Consider the following 24,121-nt stretch of genomic DNA (forward strand, 5'->3'; position numbering starts at 1 on the left):
CTTCTTTGAATTACACTTTCCTTGTATAAAACTATAGAATAGATAAAACATTAATTTATTAGTATTATTATTCCATCTTACTTTTTCACTCCCCTTATCAGATACCCATATGCCCTGGAGACCCTCACACTGGGGGAATCCATTATATAATCCTAACAGTCCATTAATATTAACCTACCATTATTTCATTTTTTATGAACCTGCAAGCAAAATATAATATGAATGGATCATAATCCTTGATAAAATATTAAATATCTGGAGAAATATTGTCTGTTATCATTAAAATTCATATGACTACCAAAAACTTCAAGGAGCAATTTTAGTGGCAAAAGTTGTAAGGCACTTTAATAGGTCAGTTTGGATGTGGACGTGTGCCTAAGCATGCGTGAATGTGTGTACATACGCATGCGTCCATGTTGCTTGAGAATTGAGGTACTTGCTATTATCTATATAGCATATCTATAGGTTCCTATTTATGGAGAATGTTTTTTTAGAAAAAACTATTATTTAGAAAGACAGTTTACCACAGTGCTTCAGACTCTTAGTTGATCCAGCTCTACCACTTATTAGCTTTGTGACTTTCTCTGTACCTCATTTTCCTCAACTATAAAATGAGAATGATAATAGTACCTACCTCATAAGATTGTTATGAAGATTAATAAAATAACATGTAACATACTTGGAATAGTGCTTGGTACATAGAAAGAACTGTATAAAAGCAAACTATCACTTTTATTATTATTTCTACTAATAATAAACATTTTGCAAATATTTTAAAAGCTAATCCTATGTAAACACATCATTTCAAGATAACCAAACTTCAAAATTACAAAGAATGTATGAATACAAAGACAATTTTATCATGAAAAATTAATAAACTACTTGAGAGACCAGTCTCAGAAAAAAACAGATCATGAGATCTTATAAGAATAAGGAATTGTCAAGATAATTCAATGGCGAAAAAAAGTCTTTTCAACAAATGGTGCTGGGACAACTGGATATCCACATGCAAAAGAATGAAGGACTCCTGATATCATACCATATACAAAAATTAGTTCAAAATGCATCAAAGGCCTACATGTAAAGAGCTAAAAGATAGAACTCTTGGCAGAAAACGCAGGTGTAAATCTTTGTGACCTTGATGTAGTAAATGGTTTCTTAGATTTGACACCAAAAGCCCAGCAAAAAACGAAAAGATAAATTTGCCTTTATAAAAACTAAAAACCTCTATGTCAAAGAACACCATCAAGAAAGTGAAAAGAAAAACCTACAGAATGGAAGAAAGTATTTGCAAATCATATATCTGATAAGGGACTTCTATCTAGAATATATAAAGAACTCTTAAAACTCACTAATAAAAAGACAACCCAATTAATAAATGGGCAAAGGATCTGAATAAACATTTCTCCAAAGATACACAAATACCCAATAAGCATGTGAAAAGACCTCAACATCATGAGCTATCAGGAAAATGCAAATCAAAACCATGAGATAGCACTTCATACCCACTAGGATGGCTGTAACAAAAAAAGAGATGGAAAAAAAAGCAATTGGTGAGGATGTGGACAAATTGCAATTCTCACACTTTGCTGGTAAGAATATGAGATGGTACAGCTGCTTTGGAAAATAGTCTGACCATTCTTCAAAATGTTAAACATAAGAGTTACTACTATGTGGCCCAGAAAATCCAATTCTAAGTGTATATCCAAGAGAAATGAAAACATGTCCAAACAAAAGTTTGCAGAAGCATTATTTATAATAGTCAAATAGTGGAAACAACCCAAATGTCCATCAATTGATGAAGAGATAATTTAATGCGGCATAGCCACATAATGGAATATTATTCAGCAATTTAAAAATGAAGTACTGATACATGTTACAACATGGAAGAACCTTGAAAACATTATGCTAAGTGAAAGAAGCCAGCACAAAAGACCATATATTATATTACTTCATTATATAAAGCGCCCAGAATAGGCAAATTTATAGAGACCAAAAATAAATCAGTGGTTGCATAAAGTGTGTGTTAAGGAGGGGAAATGCTAAAGGGCATGGAGTTTCCCCCAGAGGTGATGAAATATTATAAAACTGATTGTGGTGATGGCTGCCTAACTCTGTGAATATACTAAAAACCACCGAATTGTATACTCTAAATGGGTGAACGTCATAGTATGTGAATAATATCTCAATAAAGCTGATTAAAAAAAAAGAATAAGGGCAGAAGAACAACTTAAGAAATTGACCACCAATAATTCATTGAAATACTTTTTTTCCCTATATCACAGAGTTTCTCATATACCTCCAGAATTATATAAAGCTAGTGTAAGGAAACTTATTTAAAAAAAGAAAAGTTTTAAAAAAGTAAAATACTATAAAATAACGTAAGGTTTTTATCTCACATACACACAAAAAACATTCTTTAAAATTTATTGTTATTATTATGTATTTTTATGTGTAATTTAAAAAACACAGATGTCCCATAAGTATTTTTTGCATATCCATCATGCAAAACCATTCTTCACAACAGTAGGAATCTTCTAACATTTACTGGAGAAAAATGTTTGATAAAATAATTACAAAAATAACCAGAGTTTTTTCAAATTGCAAAGACATGCCAAAAACTGAGCTCTATGGAGGAAAAGTATCATTTCTAATTAGAAAAATACCCTCTGGATCTATAGGAGGGTCATAGGATGAATGAAGATTAATGCAATAAAATCAAATAAAAAATCTATTAATTTAATTGCCTCACTCTAATCGTCTCTGCTTTCTGCTCATTTTCCCTTAAGAAGAGCTTGGGAAGAAAAATTAGAGGTGCAACTATGTGCTATGTCCTTTATGACCACTTAAGTGTTTTTCAACTAACTGGATCAGCAACTTTATTACACTCCATATACTTCTTCATGTTCTACCACAGTGGAAAAATATAAGGTGAGAAAACACCACCTATTACTTCTAGCATCATTTCCAAAATTTACATCAATTACTCTAAAGGTAAGATCTTCTTTTTGTGTGACTTTTTGTATGACCCTTTGACATAACAGTGCTACAGAGCAGATGAAATGTGTTCTAACATTGATTACATTTTCAAATTAAATTTTCATATCCCTTCAAATACTTTTTAAAACTCTTAATGCGAGGAGGCGGGGCAAGATGGCAGACTAGTGAGCTGTATGTTTTAGATACTCCTCCAGGAAACTAGGTAGAAAGCCAGGAACTGCGTGGACTGGACACCACAGAGCAATCTGACTTTCTGCATACTTCATACAACACTCATGAAAACGTGGAACTGCTGAGATCAGCAAAATCTGTAAGTTTTTGCGACCAGGGGACCCGCGCCCCTCCCTGCCAGGCTCAGTCCCGTGGGAGGAGGGGCTGTCAGCTCCAGGAAGAAGGGAGAACTGCAGTGGCAGCCCTTATCAGAAACTCATTCTGCTGATCCAAACTCCAACCATACATAGACGGAGACCAGACACCACAGAATCTGAGAGCAGCCAGCCCAGCAGAGAGGAGACAGGCATAGGAAAAAAACAACACGAAAAACTCCAAAATAAAAGCGGAGGATTTTTGGAGTTCTGGTGAGCATGGAAGGGGGAAGGGCAGAGCTCAGGCCCAACCTCAGGCCCTGAGGCGCATATGCAAATCCCGAAGAAAAGTTGATCTCTCTGCCCTGTGGACCTTTCCTTAATGGCCCTGGTTGCTTTGTCTCTTAGCATTTCAATAACCCATTAGATCTGTGAGGAGGGCCCGTTTTTTTTTTTTTTTTTTTTTTTTAATCCTTTTTTCTTTTTCTAAAACAATTACTCTAAGAAGCCCAATACAGAAAGCTTCAAAGACCTGCAATTTGGGCAGGTCAAGTCAAGAGCAGAACTAGGAGAGCTCTGAGACAAAACGCAATAATCCAGTGGCTGAGAAAATTCACTAAACACCACAACTTCCCAAGAAAAGGGGGGTGTCCACTCACAGCCATCATCCTGGTGGACAGGAAACACTCCTGCCCATCGCCAGCCCCATAGCCCAGAACTGCCCCAGACAACCAAGTGTGACGGAAGTGCTTCAAATAACAGGAACACACCACATAACTGGGCGTGGACATTAGCCTTCCCTGCAACCTCAGCTGATTGTCCCACAGTTGGGAAGGTGGAGCAGTGTGAATTAACAAAGCCCCATTCAGACATCATTTCAGCAGACTGGGAGCCTCCCTACACAGCCCAGCAGCCCAGAACTGCCCTGGAGAGACAGCACTCACCTGTGACATAACACAGTCATCCCTCAACAGAGGACCCAGGGTGCACGGCCTGGAAGAGGGGCCCACTTGCAAGTCTCAGGAGCCATACGCCAATACCAAGGACTTGTGGGTCAGTGGCAGAGACAAACCGTGGCAGGACTGAACTGAAGGATTAGATTATTGCAGCAGCTTTAAAACTCTAGGATCACCAGGGAGATTTGATTGTTAGAGCCACCCCCCCTCCCTGACTGCCCAGAAACACGCCCCATATACAGGGCAGGCAACACCAACTACACACAAAAGCTTGGTACACCAATAGAACCCCACAAGACTCACTCCCCCACTCACCAAAAAGGCTAAGCAGGGGAGAACTGGCTTGTGGAGAACAGGTGGCTCATAGACGCCACCTGCTGGTTAGTTAGAGAAAGTGTACTCCACGAAGCTGTAGATCTGATAAATTAGAGATAAGGACTTCAATTGGTCTACAAATTCTAAAAGAACCCTATCAAGTTCAGCAAATGCCACTAGGCCAAAAACAACAGAAAATTATAAAGCATAGGAAAAAACCAGACGATATGGATAACCCAAGCCCAAGCACCCAAATCAAAAGACCAGAAGAGACACAGCACCTAGAGCAGCTACTCAAAGAACTAAAGATGAACAATGAGACCATAGTACGGGAGATAAAGGAAATCAAGAAGCCCCTAGAAGAGCATAAAGAAGACATTACAAGACTAAATAAAAAAATGGATGATCTTATGGAAATTAAAGAAACTGTTGACCAAATTAAAAAGATTCTGGACACTCATAGCACAAGACTAGAGGAAGTTGAACAACGAATCAGTGACCTCGAAGATGACAGAATGGAAAATGAAAGCATAAAAGAAAGAATGGGGAAAAAAATTGAAAAAATCGAAACGGACCTCAGGGATATGATAGATAATATGAAACGTCCAAATATAAGACTCATTGGTGTCCCAGAAGGGGAAGAAAAGGGTAAAGGTCTAGGAAGAGTATTCAAAGAAATTGTTGGGGAAAACTTCCCAAATCTTCTACACAACATAAATACACAAATCATAAATGCTCAGCGAACTCCAAATAGAATAAATCCAAATAAACCCACTCCGAGACATATACTGATCACACTGTCAAACACAGAAGAGAAGGAGCAAGTTCTGAAAGCAGCAAGAGAAAAGCAATTCACCACATACAAAGGAAACAGCATAAGACTAAGTAGTGACTACACAGCAGCCACCATGGAGGCAAGAACGCAGTGGCACGATATATTTAAAATTCTGAGTGAGAAAAATTTCCAGCCAAGAATACTTTATCCAGCAAAGCTCTCCTTCAAATTTGAGGGAGAGCTTAAATTTTTCACAGACAAACAAATGCTGAGAGAATTTGCTAACAAGAGAACTGCCCTACTGGAGATACTAAAGGGAGCCCTACAGACAGAGAAACAAAGACACGACAGAGAGACTTGGAGAAAGGTTCAGTACTAAAGAGATTCGGTATGGGTACAATAAAGGATATTAATAGAGAGAGGGAAAAATATGGCAAACATAAACCAAAGGATAAGATGGCCGATTCAAGAAATGCCTTCACGGTTTTAACGTTGAATGTAAATGGATTAAACTCCCCAATTAAAAGATATAGATTCGCAGAATGGATCAAAAAAATGAACCATCAATATGTTGCATACAAGAGACTCATCTTAGACACAGGGACACAAAGAAACTGAAAGTGAAAGGATGGAAAAAAATATTTCATGCAAGCTACAGCCAAAAGAAAGCAGGTGTAGCAATATTAATCTCAGATAAAATAGACTTCAAATGCAGGGATGTTTTGAGAGACAAAGAAGGCCACTACGTACTAATAAAAGGGGCAATTCAGCAAGAAGAAATAACAATCGTAAATGTCTATGCACCCAACCAAGGTGCCACAAAATACATAAGAGAAACACTGGCAAAACTAAAGGAAGCAATTGATGTTTCCACAATAATTGTGGGAGACTTCAACACATCACTCTCTCCTATAGATAGATCAACCAGACAGAAGACCAATAAGGAAATTGAAAACATAAACAATCTGATAAATGAATTAGATTTAACAGACATATACAGGACATTACATCCCAAATCACCAGGATACACATACTTTTCTAGTGCTCACGGAACTTTCTCCAGAATAGATCATATGCTGGGACATAAAACAAGCCTCAATACATTTAAAAAGATTGAAATTATTCAAAGCACATTCTCTGACCACAATGGAATACAATTAGAAGTCAATAACCATCAGAGACTTAGAAAATTCACAAATACCTGGAGGTTAAACAACACACTCCTAAACAATCAGTGGGTTAAAGAAGAAATAGCAAGAGAAATTGCTAAATATATAGAGATGAATGAAAATGAGAACACAACATACCAAAACCTATGGGATGCAGCAAAAGCAGTGCTAAGGGGGAAATTTATAGCACTAAACGCATATATTAAAAAGGAAGAAAGAGCCAAAATCAAAGAACTAATGGATCAACTGAAGAAGCTAGAAAATGAACAGCAAACCAATCCTAAACCAAGTACAAGAAAAGAAATAACAAGGATTAAAGCAGAAATAAATGACATAGAGAACAAAAAAACAATAGAAAGGATAAATATCACCAAAAGTTGGTTCTTTGAGAAGATCAACAAGATTGACAAGCCCCTAGCTAGACTGACAAAATCAAAAAGACAGAAGACCCATATAAACAAAATAATGAATGAAAAAGGTGACATAACTGCAGATCCTGAAGAAATTAAAAAAATTATAAGAGGATATTATGAACAACTGTATGGCAACAAACTGGATAATGTAGAGGAAATGGACAATTTCCTGGAAACATATGAACAACCTAGACTGACCAGAGAAGAGATAGAAGACCTCAACCAACCCATCACAAGCAAAGAGATCCAATCAGTCATCAAAAATCTTCCCACAAATAAATGCCCAGGGCCAGATGGCTTCACAGGGGAATTCTACCAAACTTTCCAGAAAGAACTGACACCAATCTTACTCACACTCTTTCAAAACATTGAAGAAAATGGAACACTACCTAACTCATTTTATGAAGCTAACATCAATCTAATACCAAAACCAGGCAAAGATGCTACAAAAAAGGAAAACTACCGGCCAATCTCCCTAATGAATATAGATGCAAAAATCCTCAACAAAATACTTGCAAATCGAATCCAAAGACACATTAAAAAAATCATACACCATGACCAAGTGGGGTTTATTCCAGGCATGCAATGATTGTTCAACATAAGAAAATCAATCAATGTATTACAACACATTAACAAGGCAAAAGGGAAAAATCAATTGATCATCTCAATAGATGCTGAAAAAGCATTTGACAAAATCCAACATCCCTTTTTGATAAAAACACTTCAAAAGGTAGGAATTGAAGGAAACTTCCTCAACATGATAAAGAGCATATATGAAAAACCCACAGCCAGCATAGTACTCAATGGTGACAGACTGAAAGCCCTCCCTCTAAGATCAGGAAGAAGACAAGGATGCCCGCTATCACCACTGTTATTCAACATTGTGCTGGAAGTGCTAGCCAGGGCAATCCGGCAAGACAAAGAAATAAAAGGCATCCAAATTGGAAAAGAAGAAGTAAAACTGTCATTGTTTGCAGATGATATGATCTTATATCTAGAAAACCCTGAGAAATCGACGATACAGCTACTAGAGCTAATAAACAAATTTAGCAAAGTAGCGGGATACAAGCTTAATGCACATAAGTCAGTAATGTTTCTATATGCTAGAAATGAACAAACTGAAGAGACACTCAAGAAAAAGATACCGTTTTCAACAGCAACTAAAAAAATCATGTACCTAGGAATAAACTTAACCAAAGATGTAAAAGACCTATACAAAGAAAACTACATAACTCTACTAAAAGAAATAGAAGCGGACCTTAAAAGATGGAAAAATATTCCATGTTCATGGATAGGAAGGCTAAATGTCATTAAGATGTCAATTCTACCCAAACTCATCTACAGATTCAATGCAATCCCAATCAAAATTCCAACAACCTACTTTGCAGACTTGGAAAAGCTAGCTATGAAATTTATTTGGAAAGGGAAGATGCCTCGAATTGCTAAAGACACTCTAAAAAAGAAAAACGAAGTGGGAGGACTTACACTCCCTGACTTTGAAGCTTATTATAAAGCCACAGTTGCCAAAACAGCATGGTACTGGCACAAAAATAGACATATAGATCAATGGAATCGAATTGAGAATTCGGAGACAGACCCTCAGATCTATGGCCGACTGATCTTTGATAAGGCCCCCAAAGTCACTGAACTGAGTCATAATGGTCTTTTCAACAAATGGGGCTGGGAGAGTTGGATATCCATATCCAAAAGAATGAAAGAGGACCCCTACCTCACCCCCTACACAAAAATTAACTCAAAATGGACCAAAGATCTCAATATAAAAGAAAGTACCATAAAACTCCTAGAAGATAATGTAGGAAAACATCTTCAAGACCTTGTATTAGGCGGCCACTTCCTAGACTTTACACACAAAGCACAAGCAACAAAAGAGAAAATAGATAAATGGGAACTCCTCAAGCTTAGAAGTTTCTGCACCTCAAAGGAATTTCTCAAAAAGGTAAAGAGGCAGCCAACTCAATGGGAAAAAATTTTTGGAAACCATGTATCTGACAAAAGACTGATATCTTGCATATATAAAGAAATCCTACAACTCAATGACAATAGTACAGTCGGCCCAATTATAAAATGGGCAAAAGATATGAAAAGACAGTTCTCTGAAGAGGAAATACAAATGGCCAAGAAACACATGAAAAAATGTTCAGCTTCACTAGCTATTAGAGAGATGCAAATTAAGACCACAATGAGATACCATCTAACACCGGTTAGAATGGCTGCCATTAAACAAACAGGAAACTACAAATGCTGGAGGGGATGTGGAGAAATTGGAACTCTTATTCATTGTTGGTGGGACTGTATAATGGTTCAGCCACTCTGGAAGTCAGTCTGGCAGTTCCTTAGAAAACTAGATATAGAGTTACCATTCGATCCAGCGATTGCACTTCTCGGTATATACCCGGAAGGTCGGAAAGCAGTGACACGAACAGATATCTGCACGCCAATGTTCATAGCAGCATTATTCACAATTGCCAAGAGATGGAAACAACCCAAATGTCCTTCAACAGATGAGTGGATAAATAAAATGTGGTATATACACACGATGGAATACTACGTGGCAGTAAGAAGGAACGATCTCGTGAAACGTATGACAACATGGATGAACCTTGAAGACATAATGCTGAGCGAAATAAGCCAGGCACAAAAAGAGAAATATTATATGCTACCACTAATGTGAACTTTGAAAAAAGTAAAACAAATGGTTTATAATGTAGAATGTAGGGGAACTAGCAATAGAGAGCAATTAAGGAAGGGGGAACAATAATCCAAGAAGAACAGATAAGCTATTTAACGTTCTGGGGATGCCCAGGAATGACTAGGGTCTGTTAATTTCTGTTGGATATAGTAGGAGCAAGTTCACAGAAATGCTGCTATATTAGGTAACTTTCTTGGGGTAAAGTAGGAACATGTTGGAAGTTAAGCAGTTATCTTAGGTTAGTTGTGTTTTTCTTACGCCCTTGTTATGGTCTCTTTGAAATGTTCTTTTATTGTATGTTTGTTTTCTTTTTAACTTTTTTTTTCGTACAGTTGATTTAAAAAAGAAGGGAAATTTAAAAAAAAAAAAAAAAAAAGAAAAGAAAAACAAGGAAAAAAAAAAGATATAGTGCCCCCTTGAGGAGCCTGTGGAGAATGCAGGGGTATTCGCCTACCCCACCTCCATGGTTGCTAACATGACCACAGACATAGGGGACTGGTGGTTTGATGGGTTGAGCCCTCTACCACAGGTTTTACCCTTGGGAAGACGGTTGCTGCAAAGGAGAAGCTAGGCCTCCCTATGGTTGTGCCTAAGAGCCTCCTCCCGAGTGCCTCTTTGTTGCTCAGATGTGGCCCTGTCTCTCTAGCTAAGCCAACTTGAAAGGTGAAATCGCTGCCCTCCCCCCTACATGGGATCAGACACCCAGGGGAGTGAATGTCCCTGGCAACGTGGAATACGACTCCCGGGGGAGGAATGTAGACCTGGCATCGTGGGACGGAGAACATCTTCTTGACCAAAAGGGGGATGTGAAAGGAAATGAAATAAGCTTCAGTGGCGGAGAGATTCCAAAAGGAGCGGAGAGGTCACTCTGGTGGGCACTCTTATGCACACTTTAGACAACCCTTTTTAGGTTCTAAAGAATTGGGGTAGCTGGTGGTGGATACCTGAAACTGTCAAACTACAACCCAGAACCCATGAATCTCGAAGACAGTTGTATAAAAATGTAGCTTATGAGGGGTGACAATGGGATTGGGAAAGCCATAAGGACCACACTCCACTTTGTCTAGTTTATGGATGGATGAGTAGAAAAATAGGGGAAGGAAACAAACAGACAAAGGTACCCAGTGTTCTTTTTTACTTCAATTGCTCTTTTACACTCTAATTATTATTCTTGTTATTTTTGTGTGTGTGCTAATGAAGGTGTCAGGGATTGATTTGGGTGATGAATGTACCACTATGTAATGGTACTGTAAACAATCGAAAGTACGATTTGTTTTGTATGACTGCGTGGTATGTGAATATATCTCAATAAAATGAAGATTAAAAAAAATAAAAAAAAAATCTTAATGCACACTGATTACACACCTACTTTCTGATGAATTTTTTTTCCATTTTAAACTGGGAATAATCTGTGTTTTTATTTTACTTATTCATTTAAAACACCTTCAGTACTTAGTATGTGCCAGACAGTAATATTTGAAGCATTTTACAAATATTTAACTCATTTATTCCTCTTCACAGCATCATGTAGAGATTACTTATTATCCCCAGTTTAGAGATGAGGAAACAGACATGGAGAGGTCAAGCTACTTGTCCACGGTCACACAGTGCTCGGCAAAGTAGCCTGGCTCAAGAGTATGCACTTTTATCCACTACAGTACACTGCATCTCATGTTATTGATTTCACACCATCACGGGGCATTAAATCTGAAAGTCATTAACACTGTCTATTTTAATCTGCTCATTCACGGATCAGGACTCTCTGGGAGGTTTAATGAACAAGGGGCACTGTGGGACAATTGGCACAAGCTCCTGAGTTAGTCAGATGAGGTAGAGCCCAGCTCTCACATCTACAGCTTCATTAATAAGCATATTCCTTAACTTCTCCATAGGTTCTGCTTGTGAAAAACAGAAATCTCTCCTGCATTCTATGATATTTGGATGAAATACAGCATATATGAAAGCTTCTTGCACACAGCAAACACATTTTTAAAATGTTTTTTTCCCTTCCTCTTAAGCCCATTACCTATGTGCATACTATTGTCAGGTATTGTACTTTAAAGGCATTTTTCATGGATTATTTCATTTTACAAATGAAGAAACCAAGGCCCAGAGAGCTTCTGGGACCTGATACTAATGCCCATTTATTGACAACTTTATTAAATGGTGTTTAGCTTTTTTTTAACTCATCCTCTATATAAGATTTTTAAATAATGTATTAATATAGGGGTTGACAACAAACTTCTATAAAGGGTCAAATAGTAAATATTTTAGGCTTTGTGGGCCATATACATTCTGTTGCAACTACTCAGCTCTCCCACTGTAGCACAAAAGCTGCCACAGAAAGTACATAAATGAGTGGGTGTGGCAGTATTCCAAGAAAGCTTAACTTGCAAAAATAGGCAGTGGGCCATGTTTGGCCAACTGGCCATAGTTTGCCAACCCCTGTATTCATGGATCACATTTAGGATTACACAGAAGTTTTACTGTCTAAGTAGCGATTACAATACTCAAGCAGTAAAGTTGTTATCATCCAGGCATTTAAAAATACTCTTTTTAATTTGCATAAAGTTTAATTTATTTTCATTCCTCATTAATAATGTTTATGGGCTTTTATGTATTCAATTGCCCTAATTAATAATGAAGCTAGACTAGAAGTAAATACCTGACACTACCAAACTCCAACCCAGCAGCCTGGACTCCTGAAGACAATTATATAATAATGTAGATTACAAGGGGTGACAGTGTGATTTTGAAGACCTTGTGGATCACACCCCCTTTATCTAGTGTATGGATGAGTGGAGGAATGGGGATAAAAACTAAAGGACAAATGGGGTGGGATGGGGGGATGATTTGGGTGTTTTTTTTTTCACTTTTATTTTTTATTCTTGTTCTGGTTCTTTCTGATGTAAGGAAAATGTTCAGAGATAGATTGTGGTGATGAACGCATAACTATGTTATCATACTGTGGACAGTGGATTGCATATCATGGATGATTGTATGATGTGTGAATGTATTTCAATAAAACTGAATTAAAAAAAAATAAAATAAAATAATGAAGCTAGAACAAGAAAAAATACCAAAAATAGATGGTAGAGAATTAATAATGTGTTCACATACTAGAGAAGTAAAAGATCAGCTGAAACTTTTAACTAAATATGACTCTGTAGTCAGTTATTTATCCTTCATAAAATGAGAAATTTATTCCTAATCAGTATCACTGATTTGTTCCAAAAAGAGTTCATAATGACTAATAATGAAGCATCCCTCATTTGCAAAATTCGCCTTGTAACACAGGATAGTCCAGAAATTTCAGGGTAAACATTAATAAACGTGCAAACAAATTCAACTTAATTATGATGAAGAAATGACAGGCTTTCTCTCAAATTTTACTACTCTTAAAACAAACAATCAAACAACAAAAACACAAACAAACAGAAAACCTGAAGTGCTGCCAGCTTCCTCAAAATCAATGTTTCCAAGGTGCAGGACACCAGCCACCACCCGGAACAGATCGAGCTTTTCTTCATCATCCAAACCAATCTTTTTCATGGCTGTGCATATTCTAATAAAATCTCCATGGTCATCTAACAGAGGATCTTTCAAGGAACCTGCCTTCAGATGCTACAAAATAAGATATCAGTTAGCCAAGCTTTCATTATTTAAACACAACAAAATTGCTATACCAGACTTATTAATGCACTATATAACATGCAAAATAAAATTTTAGAATGGCAAACTTTTTGTATTCTAACACATTCAAAAACTGAATGACTGGGTGAAGTGTTCACAAGATCTCTCTGTATTAATTTTTATGGCTGCCTATGAATCTACAATTAAATCAATAAAATTTTCAATTAAAAATTAAATGAGATGTTTCTAATTAAATTACAATTTTAATTTTAATCCTAAAGCATTAAAATGCCAGGATATCAGACAAAGATATAAACTGAATAGAAAAGAAGGTAATATCAGTAGTTGAAATGAATTGATATGACTCTTCAGACCAGAAAGAACTGACATCAAAAACTGGAAAAAACATTGAAGCTTATCATACTCTTTCAGATTAATTGCCATCAACTGCACCAATATTAAACACTAGTAAATAGTGGACAAGCTGATATAATTCTTAAACCTTTCTGTATAAGTATATATAAAATAAAACGTATTTAAAAAGCATTATTCTCACTCTAAGAATTTATCAATGATCTTTCAGACTTGTTTAAAAGCAATGACTTTCTAGAAAATCACATTTCAGAAAATGAAGAGAAAATTTGTTTTCTCTCCTAAAAGAATATGCATCCAAAGTATTCATTTGTTAGAACCTATAACAAATTCAGAAAAAGGAAAGAAAAACATCAGGCCTGCAAAGACTAGAAGGAGGAACATAAAAGTTATGGGACACAGGAAAATGGGGCTAGGAATTTTCCAGAAATTAAAAATGAAGACGTTAAACATTAAGTAACACAGCATCAGAATTAATTGGCCATTTAGTCTCCTGGTAGATGTTTTTCTCTCAAGAAAACAATGACTTCCCAGCTAAAGTTGTAATTGTCTTTCTACAAATATTTTTTAAATGTTCAATTACGTTTGCATGCAGTTTCTGGAAAATGTCTAGACAATGAAATTCAATTTCGTTCTTAAATGAAGCGAAAAAAACAAACTCATGCAGCTAAAGTTAACAGAAAACACATATGCAGAATTTTTAGTCTTGCAATTGAATGCTTACTTCATTTAAAAATTGTTTCTAATCAAAATGTTAATGAACAAATTGCTGCTACTGCAGACTAAAAATACTGCACTCTCCTAAAAATTACACACAGTGTAAAGACACCAAATGGAATTAGGCAAAGGATTCTACTCAGTCAAAAAGATCACCTCATCCTCCTGATAAAGAAGACATAAAAAGTAATTTAAACATATTAATCCATTGTTCACTTATATATAAATATATATATAAAACCATTAAATAATGTGAATAACATTACTAACAAAATATGCTGACCCCAGAAACAAAAAGAGTCCTTTTTCTTTTCTAGAGAGTGAAATCTGGTTCTCTTTCTCCCCTAATCAGCTTTTTCCATGCCAAAAGATCAAATTTATATTCTCTTTTTTTCCTTTAGGACAGCTGCAATGTTCCACTAGGGAAAGTCTCCATTATCTTAGTGGAAAGAACAGAACTTTTATATTATGATGACACCTTATAAACCCATGTTCCCATCAAGACAAATGAAGATACCATAATTAATATCAGTTATGCATCTTAAAAGTTCCAACAAGTCTGTAACATAAATTAAAGTTCGTTATTTATAGTTCAGATACCTGTGTCTAAAATGATTTATAAAATGTCTACTTAAGCAAAAGTTAACTCATCTGCTTAGAATTCAAAACAATGGGAATTTTTATTCACTTTCTGTTCTTTTCTATGACTATATTAAAGATGTAATTCATCTCACCCATTTAAAGAGGAGTAAAAATGATCTGACTCACAAATGCAGGAGCATTAAAAACTGACCACAATAAAAACTTGTTCAATTAAATATTCAATATAAATCCTTTAATAGAATTAATAATGATTATTAACAAGTACTTATAATTAATTCTGACTTAGTATTTCATAACTTAAGCTTCTTGAGTAGATAAAACATAATACCACTTATTAAATACACTGCCTATTAAAATTAATAAAGTTTACAGTAGATTTTTAATTAAGGATTTAATGTTTTTAAAATAGTATATTTAATGATATAATTAGACCTAATTACTCTTAGAAATATAGCAATTTAATATATAAAACTTTTCATAACATATTACATAATTATAATGTTTTGACGAAAAATACAATACATAAGTATTCTTTAACAAGAATGCATACACTGTTTATTCGCTGTTCACTTCAAAGATTACTTCAGCCTTGAAGAGACTGAAGATATGTTTTATACTTCTGTTATACAACTAAATCCCAAATGGATAATATGAGACGACACTTCAAAAATGCTAGAAGAGGATGATTCTTAGGCAATTTAATACCCTCACATGCTAAAAAGAACAAGAGCAGAGCATTGCATTGAGGCCTAACCAAGAAGAAACTGAACCTGTTGCTTCTGTAAATACTGACGGTGGTATAAAGTATTACATGTGATAGAGATCGGAACAAATATTTAATTTTTAAAAGTATAAGCCTAAAGTAAGGACTCCAAAATAGCCAATATAATTTATCTTCCAGTATGATTTTTTTCCATTAAACATTTTAATAAAAAACAACAGTTTACTATACCTCAGGACTTTTGCGGTTCTGTAAAATCTGCTTGTCAGTTTCTTTGCTGGCAAAGTATCTAGTGCAGCCTCGGTTTAAATACTATGACAAAGAAATTAAAAATGTGATTAGAGAATATAATCCACAGGGAAATAATATATGAGAAAAAAAAATTTACCAAATAGTGCTAACCATAAAGAATTTCTAAACATAACCTAAGTATCATTAAAATTGATACTTCTACATCTACAGGACATTACATCCCAAATCACCAGGATACACATACTTTTCTAGTGCTCACGGAACTTTCTCCAGAATAGATCATATGCTGGGACATAAAACAAGCCTCAATAAATTTAAAAAGATTGAAATTATTCAAAGCACATTCTCTGACCACAATGGAATACAATTAGAAGTCAATAACCATCAGAGACTTAGAAAATTCACAAATACCTGGAGGTTAAACAACACACTCCTAAACAATCAGTGGGTTAAAGAAGAAATAGCAAGAGAAATTGCTAAATATATAGAGACGAATGAAAATGAGAACACAACATACCAAAACCTATGGGATGCAGCAAAAGCAGTGCTAAGGGGGAAATTTATAGCACTAAACGCATATATTAAAAAGGAAGAAAGAGCCAAAATCAAAGAACTAATGGATCAACTGAAGAAGCTAGAAAATGAACAGCAAACCAATCCTAAACCAAGTAGAAGAAAAGAAATAACAAGGATTAAAGCAGAAATAAATGACATAGAGAACAAAAAAACAATAGAAAGGATAAATATCACCAAAAGTTGGTTCTTTGAGAAGATCAACAAGATTGACAAGCCCCTAGCTAGACTGACAAAATCAAAAAGACAGAAGACCCATATAAACAAAATAATGAATGAAAAAGGTGACATAACTGCAGATCCTGAAGAAATTAAAAAAATTATAAGAGGATATTATGAACAACTGTATGGCAACAAACTGGATAATGTAGAAGAAATGGACAATTTCCTGGAAACATATGAACAACCTAGACTGACCAGAGAAGAAATAGAAGACCTCAACCAACCCATCACAAGCAAAGAGATCCAATCAGTCATCAAAAATCTTCCCACAAATAAATGCCCAGGGCCAGATGGCTTCACAGGGGAATTCTACCAAACTTTCCAGAAAGAACTGACACCAATCTTACTCAAACTCTTTCAAAACATTGAAAAAAATGGAACACTACCTAACTCATTTTATGAAGCTAACATCAATCTAATACCAAAACCAGGCAAAGATGCTACAAAAAAGGAAAACTACCGGCCAATCTCCCTAATGAATATAGATGCAAAAATCCTCAACAAAATACTTGCAAATCGAATCCAAAGACACATTAAAAAAATCATACACCATGACCAAGTGGGGTTCATTCCAGGCATGCAAGGATGGTTCAACATCAGAAAAACAATCAATGTATTACAACACATTAAAAACTCGAAAGGGAAAAATCAATTGATCATCTCAATAGATGCTGAAAAAGCATTTGACAAAATCCAACATCCCTTTTTGATAAAAACACTTCAAAAGGTAGGAATTGAAGGAAACTTCCTCAACATGATAAAGAGCATATATGAAAAACCCACAGCCAGCATAGTACTCAATGGTGACAGACTGAAAGCCTTCCCTCTAAGATCAGGAACAAGACAAGGATGCCCGCTGTCACCACTGTTATTCAACATTGTGCTGGAAGTGCTAGCCAGGGCAATCCGGCAAGACAAAGAAATAAAAGGCATCCAAATTGGAAAAGAAGAAGTAAAACTGTCATTGTTTGCAGATGATATGATCTTATATCTAGAAAACCCTGAGAAATCAACGATACATCTACTAGAGCTAATAAACAAATTTAGCAAAGTAGCGGGATACAAGATTAATGCACATAAGTCAGTAATGTTTCTATATGCTAGAAATGAACAAACTGAAGAGACACTCAAGAAAAAGATACCATTTTCAATAGCAACTAAAAAAATCAAGTACCTAGGAATCAACTTAACCAAAGATGTAAAAGACCTATACAAAGAAAACTACATAACTCTACTAAAAGAAATAGAAGGGGACCTTAAAAGATGGAAAAATATTCCATGTTCATGGATAGGAAGGCTAAATGTCATTAAGATGTCAATTCTACCCAAACTCATCTACAGATTCAATGCAATCCCAATCAAAATTCCAACAACCTACTTTGCAGACTTGGAAAAGCTAGTTATCAAATTCATTTGGAAAGGGAAGATGCCTCGAATTGCTAAAGACACTCTAAAAAAGAAAAACGAAGTGGGAGGACTTACACTCCCTGACTTTGAAGCTTATTATAAAGCCACAGTTGCCAAGACAGCATGGTACTGGCACAAAGACAGACATATAGATCAATGGAATCGAACTGAGAATTCAGAGATAGACCCTCAGATCTATGGCCGACTGATCTTTGATAAGGCCCCCAAAGTCACCGAACTGAGCCATAATGGTCTTTTCAACAAATGGGGCTGGGAGAGTTGGATATCCATATCCAAAAGAATGAAAGAGGACCCCTACCTCACCCCCTACACAAAAATTAACTCAAAATGGACCAAAGATCTCAATATAAAAGAAAGTACCATAAAACTCCTAGAAGATAATGTAGGAAAACATCTTCAAGACCTTGTATTAGGAGGCCACTTCCTAGACTTTACACCCAAAGCACAAGCAACAAAAGAGAAAATAGATAAATGGGAACTCCTCAAGCTTAGAAGTTTCTGCACCTCAAAGGAATTTCTCAAAAAGGTAAAGAGGCAGCCAACTCAATGGGAAAAAATTTTTGGAAACCATGTATCTGACAAAAGACTGATATCTTGCATATACAAAGAAATCCTACAACTCAATGACAATAGTACAGACAGCCCAATTATAAAATGGGCAAAAGATATGAAAAGACAGTTCTCTGAAGAGGAAATACAAATGACCAAGAAACACATGAAAAAATGTTCAGCTTCACTAGCTATTAGAGAGATGCAAATTAAGACCACAATGAGATACCATCTAACACCGGTTAGAATGGCTGCCATTAAACAAACAGGAAACTACAAATGCTGGAGGGGATGTGGAGAAATTGGAACTCTTATTCATTGTTGGTGGGACTGTATAATGGTTCAGCCACTCTGGAAGTCAGTCTGGCAGTTCCTTAGAAAACTAGATATAGAGCTACCATTCGATCCAGCGATTGCACTCCTCGGTATATACCCGGAAGATCGGAAAGCAGTGACACGAACAGATATCTGCACGCCAATGTTCATAGCAGCATTATTCACAATTGCCAAGAGATGGAAACAACCCAAATGTCCTTCAACAGATGAGTGGATAAATAAAATGTGGTATATACACACGATGGAATACTACGCGGCAGTAAGAAGGAACGATCTGGTGAAACATATGACAACATGGATGAACCTTGAAGACATAATGCTGAGCGAAATAAGCCAGGCACAAAAAGAGAAATATTATATGCTACCACTAATGTGAACTTTGAAAAATGTAAAACAAATGGTTTATAATGTAGAATGTAGGGGAACTAGCAGTAGAGAGCAATTAAGGAAGGGGGAACAATAATCCAGGAAGAACAGATAAGCTATTTAACGTTCTGGGGATGCCCAGAAATGACTATGGTCTGTTAATTTCTGATGGTTGTAGTAGGAACAAGTTCACTGAAATGTTGCTATATTATGTAACTTTCTTGGGGTAAAGTAGGAACATGTTGGAAGTTAAGCAGTTATCTTAGGTTAGTTGTCTTTTTCTTACTCCCTTGCTATGGTCTCTTTGAAATGCTCTTTTATTGTATGTTTGTTTTCTTTTTAACTTTTTTTTTCATACAGGTGATTTGAAAAAAGAAGGGAAAGTTAAAAAAAAAAAAAAAAAAAAGAAAAAAAAAGAAAAAAGACAAACAAGGGAAAAAAAAAAAAAAAAAGTTGTTGGGCCCCCTTGAGGAGCCTGTGGAGAATGCAGGGGTATTCGCCTACCCCACCTCCATGGTTGCTAACATGACCACAGACATAGGGGACTGGTGGTTTGATGGGTTGAGCCCTCTACCATAAGTTTTACCCTTGGGAAGACGGTTGCTGCAAAGGAGAGGCTAGGCCTCCCTGTATTTGTGCCTAAGAGTCTCCTCCTGAATGCCTCTTTGTTGCTCAGATGTGGCCCTCTCTCTCTGGCTAAGCCAACTTGAAAGGTGAAATCACTGCCCTCCCCCCTACGTGGGATCAGACACCCAGGGAAGTGAATCTCCCTGGCAACGTGGAATATGACTCCCAGGGAGGAATGTAGACCTGGCACCGTGGGACGGAGAACATCTTCTTGACCAAAAGGGGGATGTGAAAGGAAATGAAATAAGCTTCAGTGGCAGAGAGATTCCAAAAGGAGCCGAGAGGTCACTCTGGTGGGCACTCTTATGCACACTTTAGACAACCCTTTTTAGGTTCTAAAGAATTGGGGTAGCTGGTGGTGGATACCTGAAACTATCAAACTACAACCCAGAACCCATGAATCTCGAAGACAGTTGTATAAAAATGTAGCTTATGAGGGGTGACAATGGGATTGGGAAAGCCATAAGGACCAAACACCACTTTGTCTAGTTTATGGATGGATGTGTAGAAAAGTAGGGGAAGGAAACAAACAGACAAAGGTACCCAGTGTTCTTTTTTACTTCAATTGCTCTTTTTCACTCTAATTATTATTCTTGTTATTTTTGTGTGTGTGCTAATGAAGGTGTCAGGGATTGATTTAGGTGATGAATGTACAACTATGTAATGGTACTGTAAACAATCGAAAGTACAATTTGTTTTGTATGACTGCGTGGTATGTGAATATATCTCAATAAAATGATGATTTAAAAAAAAATAAAAAATAAAAAATAAAATAAAAAAAAAAAAAAAAATTGATACTTCTATATTTTACAAACCTTTTACTCCTATAAATCAAAGCAGGATAATGAAAATTCTATCTCCCTGAAAGGTGATTAAATGGTTAAAATAAAAATTAATACCATGGATTTTAAAGCAGCAATTTTGTATTTTCACACTGCCAAATGTTTGTAAAAATATAGTTTATATAACCAATCCAAAAAGGAAATCAAGAAAAGAATTTCATTTGCAATAACACCTAACAGAATAAAATATCTAGGAATCAATTCAATCAAGAAGATGAAAGACTTATACACTGAAAATACAAAACTCTGCTAAAAGAAATTCTAAGAAAACTTTAAAAATGGAAAGAAATCCCATGTTTATGGATTGGAAGTCAATGCAATCCCTACCAAAATTCCATCAGTCATCTTTGTAGAAATAGAAAAGTGAATCCTCAGATTCACATGGAATTGCAAGGGCCTCCAAATGGCCAAAACAATCTTGAAAATGAACAAAGTCGGAGGACTCACACTTCCTGATTTCAAAACTTACTATATTATAATAATCAAAACAGTGTGATATTGGCATAAGGTAGACATATTGACCAAAGGAATAGAATTGAGAGTCCAGAAATAAACCATACATCTATGTCCAATGAATTTTCAACAAGGATGCCAAGTACATTCAATTGGAAAAGTCTCTTTAACGAATCATGCTGGGAAAACTGAATTTCCACATGCAAAAGAATGAAGTTGGACCCCACACCTCACACCTTCTACATATATTAACTCAAAATGGATCATCAACCTAAATATAAGAGCTAAAACAATAAGACAGAAGAAAACATAGGCAACAATCTTGATGACTTTGAATTTGGCAATACATTCTTAGCTATGAAACCAAAAGCACAAGCAAAAAAGAAAAAATAGATAAATTGGACTTCATGAAAATTGAAAATCTTTGTGCATAGAACAATATTATCAAGAAAATGAAAAGACAACTTATAGATGGGAGAAAATAGTTGCAAATCATATATTTGCTAAGGGTTAAATACCCAGAATATATAAAGAACTCCTATAACTCAACAACAAAAGACAACCCAATTAAAAACAGGCAAAGAATTTGAATAAACATTTCTCCAAAGAGATATAAAAATGGCCATTAAGCACATGAAAAGATGCTCAATATCATTAGTCATTAGAGAAATATCCATCAAAACCACAATGAGATACCACTTCACACCCAATGGGATGGCTATTATTTAAAACAAAGAAAATAACAAGTGCTTCAAGGATAGGGAGAAATTGGAACCCTCATGTACTGCTATTGGGAATGTAAAATGGTACAGCCACTATGGAAAATGGTTTGGCAGTTCTTCAAAAAATTAAACATAGAATTACCATGTAACCCAGCAATTCCACTCTTAATTTGACACTCCAAGGAACTGAAAGCAGGAACTCAAACAAATATTTGTATACCAATGTTCATAGCAGCATTATTCGCAATAGCCAAAAGCTGGAAGCAACCAAGCATCCATCATCACAAGAATGGATAAACAAACAGAATGTGGGATACACATACAAAATACGTATATTTACATATATATTCCAAAAAAAGAATGAAGTCCTGATACACATTACAACATAGATTAATCTTGAAGGCCTTATGCCAAGTGAAATAAATCAGACACAAAAGGACAAACACTATATATGAAATACACATAAATACTTAACATGAAATACCTAGAATAGCCAAATTCATAAAGACAGAAAATTGATTAGATGTTTGGGGTAGGTGAAACGGGGAGTTATTGCTTAATGGGTAGTTTCTGTCTTCAGTGATGAAAAGTTTTGGTAATGGATGGTGGTGCTGGGAGCATGACATTGCAATTTTAATGCCACTGAATTGCACATTTAAAAGTGATTAAAATGGCAAATTTTGTGATATATATATATCACAATAAAATAATTATAAAAATACATATATAGTTCATAAGTACTACAGATGGTAATAAAAATCACCTTCCTACTAAAGATTTAGAGTCTCAGATAAGGACCCTGTGATGGTTAATTTCATGTGTCAACTTGATGGTTCTATTTCTCTAGAGAATCTTGACTAATACAGACCCACAATATGGTTTAATATTTCATGTAATATTTTGAAGTCTGAATAATTAAGAAATATTATCTTTGGGTTTCTTGAGTTCTGATTTTGAAACGCAGTTCCTTAAACATGCCTTTTACATTTACTGACAGTTAACATTGACTATAGTTACATTACAATATATCCTTTAGGGGCTTTTTATGTATTCAAATAACAACTTCAGCTTTTCTTATCTCAATGATTTACTTTGCTGGCCAGAAGCCATTTAAAGACTAAGTACTTTCAAAACACAGAACAAGGAAAGCAGTTCAGAAGAAAATCATATATTGGTTTCAAAGAGAATCTACAACCCACAATTATGGAGGGATAAGAAAGGAAAGAAGCAGAGAAGAAGATGGGAAAATTTTTAAAATGTCTCAGCCTCTCTTAAATCAGATCACTATGATTCCACTGCATCATGGCATGAATTCCAAGACTAAATATACCAAATGAAATAAATAATAATGAAAATGTATGGAAAATTTTTAATGATTTGGAGATAAATTAATATTTTAGATTATCAAAGGATCTATCTTTTCCCCTCCTTTACAGTGAAACTTAAAATACAATGATATATAAAGAGTTTTTCTTTCTACCCTGGAACCTTTGAGGGGAAAAGGGAGGAGGGTGGGAGAGGAGAAATAATAATGGGAAGCATTTTCAACAGACTATTTCAAAATACAGCTCCTTTATTTGGTAGGATAATGGCTTAAACATACAGTGTCAAAGCAAATGTTTTCTTTACTAGCAAAGAGGCTTTTTCCTCCCCACCAACTGTTTCCTTAAATACTTAGCTTTTGGACAGTTGTACCTAATGCTAAAACCTAGGAAAGATATTTGTTTCTTCCAACTTTTCTGTAACTAGAAAAACTATACCTATTTCTGCCACCCATTCTCATTCTGTCTAAGCTTGCTTTACATTCCAAGACCTTTGTGAATGTTTCTATAAAAAATGTGCAAAAGTTTGGACAATTCAAGCATTTTAAATCTTTTATTTTCTAAAATGCATGTGTGATTAATACAAATATTTTCAAACAGTTGTAACTCTTCTATTCTTTACTTACTAATTTGTATGGAGTGGTGACCCAAAAAAAAAAAAATCTACAATTTTGGAGGTGTTCACCCTACTGCACGGTTCTTTTTGTCTTTACAACCTGATTGACAGTATAACTGGAGGA

General features: G+C 35.5%; 1 protein-coding gene across 1 annotated transcript in view; it reads right to left on the minus strand.

The window, feature by feature from the left end:
- MYO6 (myosin VI) overlaps positions 1-24,121 on the minus strand; it is a 183,563-nt gene that overhangs the window by 44,855 nt on the left and 114,587 nt on the right. Inside the window, exons 10-11 of the mRNA XM_037842731.1 lie at positions 15,921-16,001; positions 13,087-13,267 (exon numbers count right to left, since the gene is read on the minus strand). Coding sequence (XP_037698659.1) covers positions 13,087-13,267; positions 15,921-16,001 — 262 coding nt within the window. The remainder of the gene's footprint in view (positions 1-13,086; positions 13,268-15,920; positions 16,002-24,121) is intronic.

This window comes from Choloepus didactylus, chromosome 7 (genome assembly GCF_015220235.1).
Source record: "Choloepus didactylus isolate mChoDid1 chromosome 7, mChoDid1.pri, whole genome shotgun sequence".
NCBI lineage: Eukaryota > Metazoa > Chordata > Mammalia > Pilosa > Megalonychidae > Choloepus > Choloepus didactylus.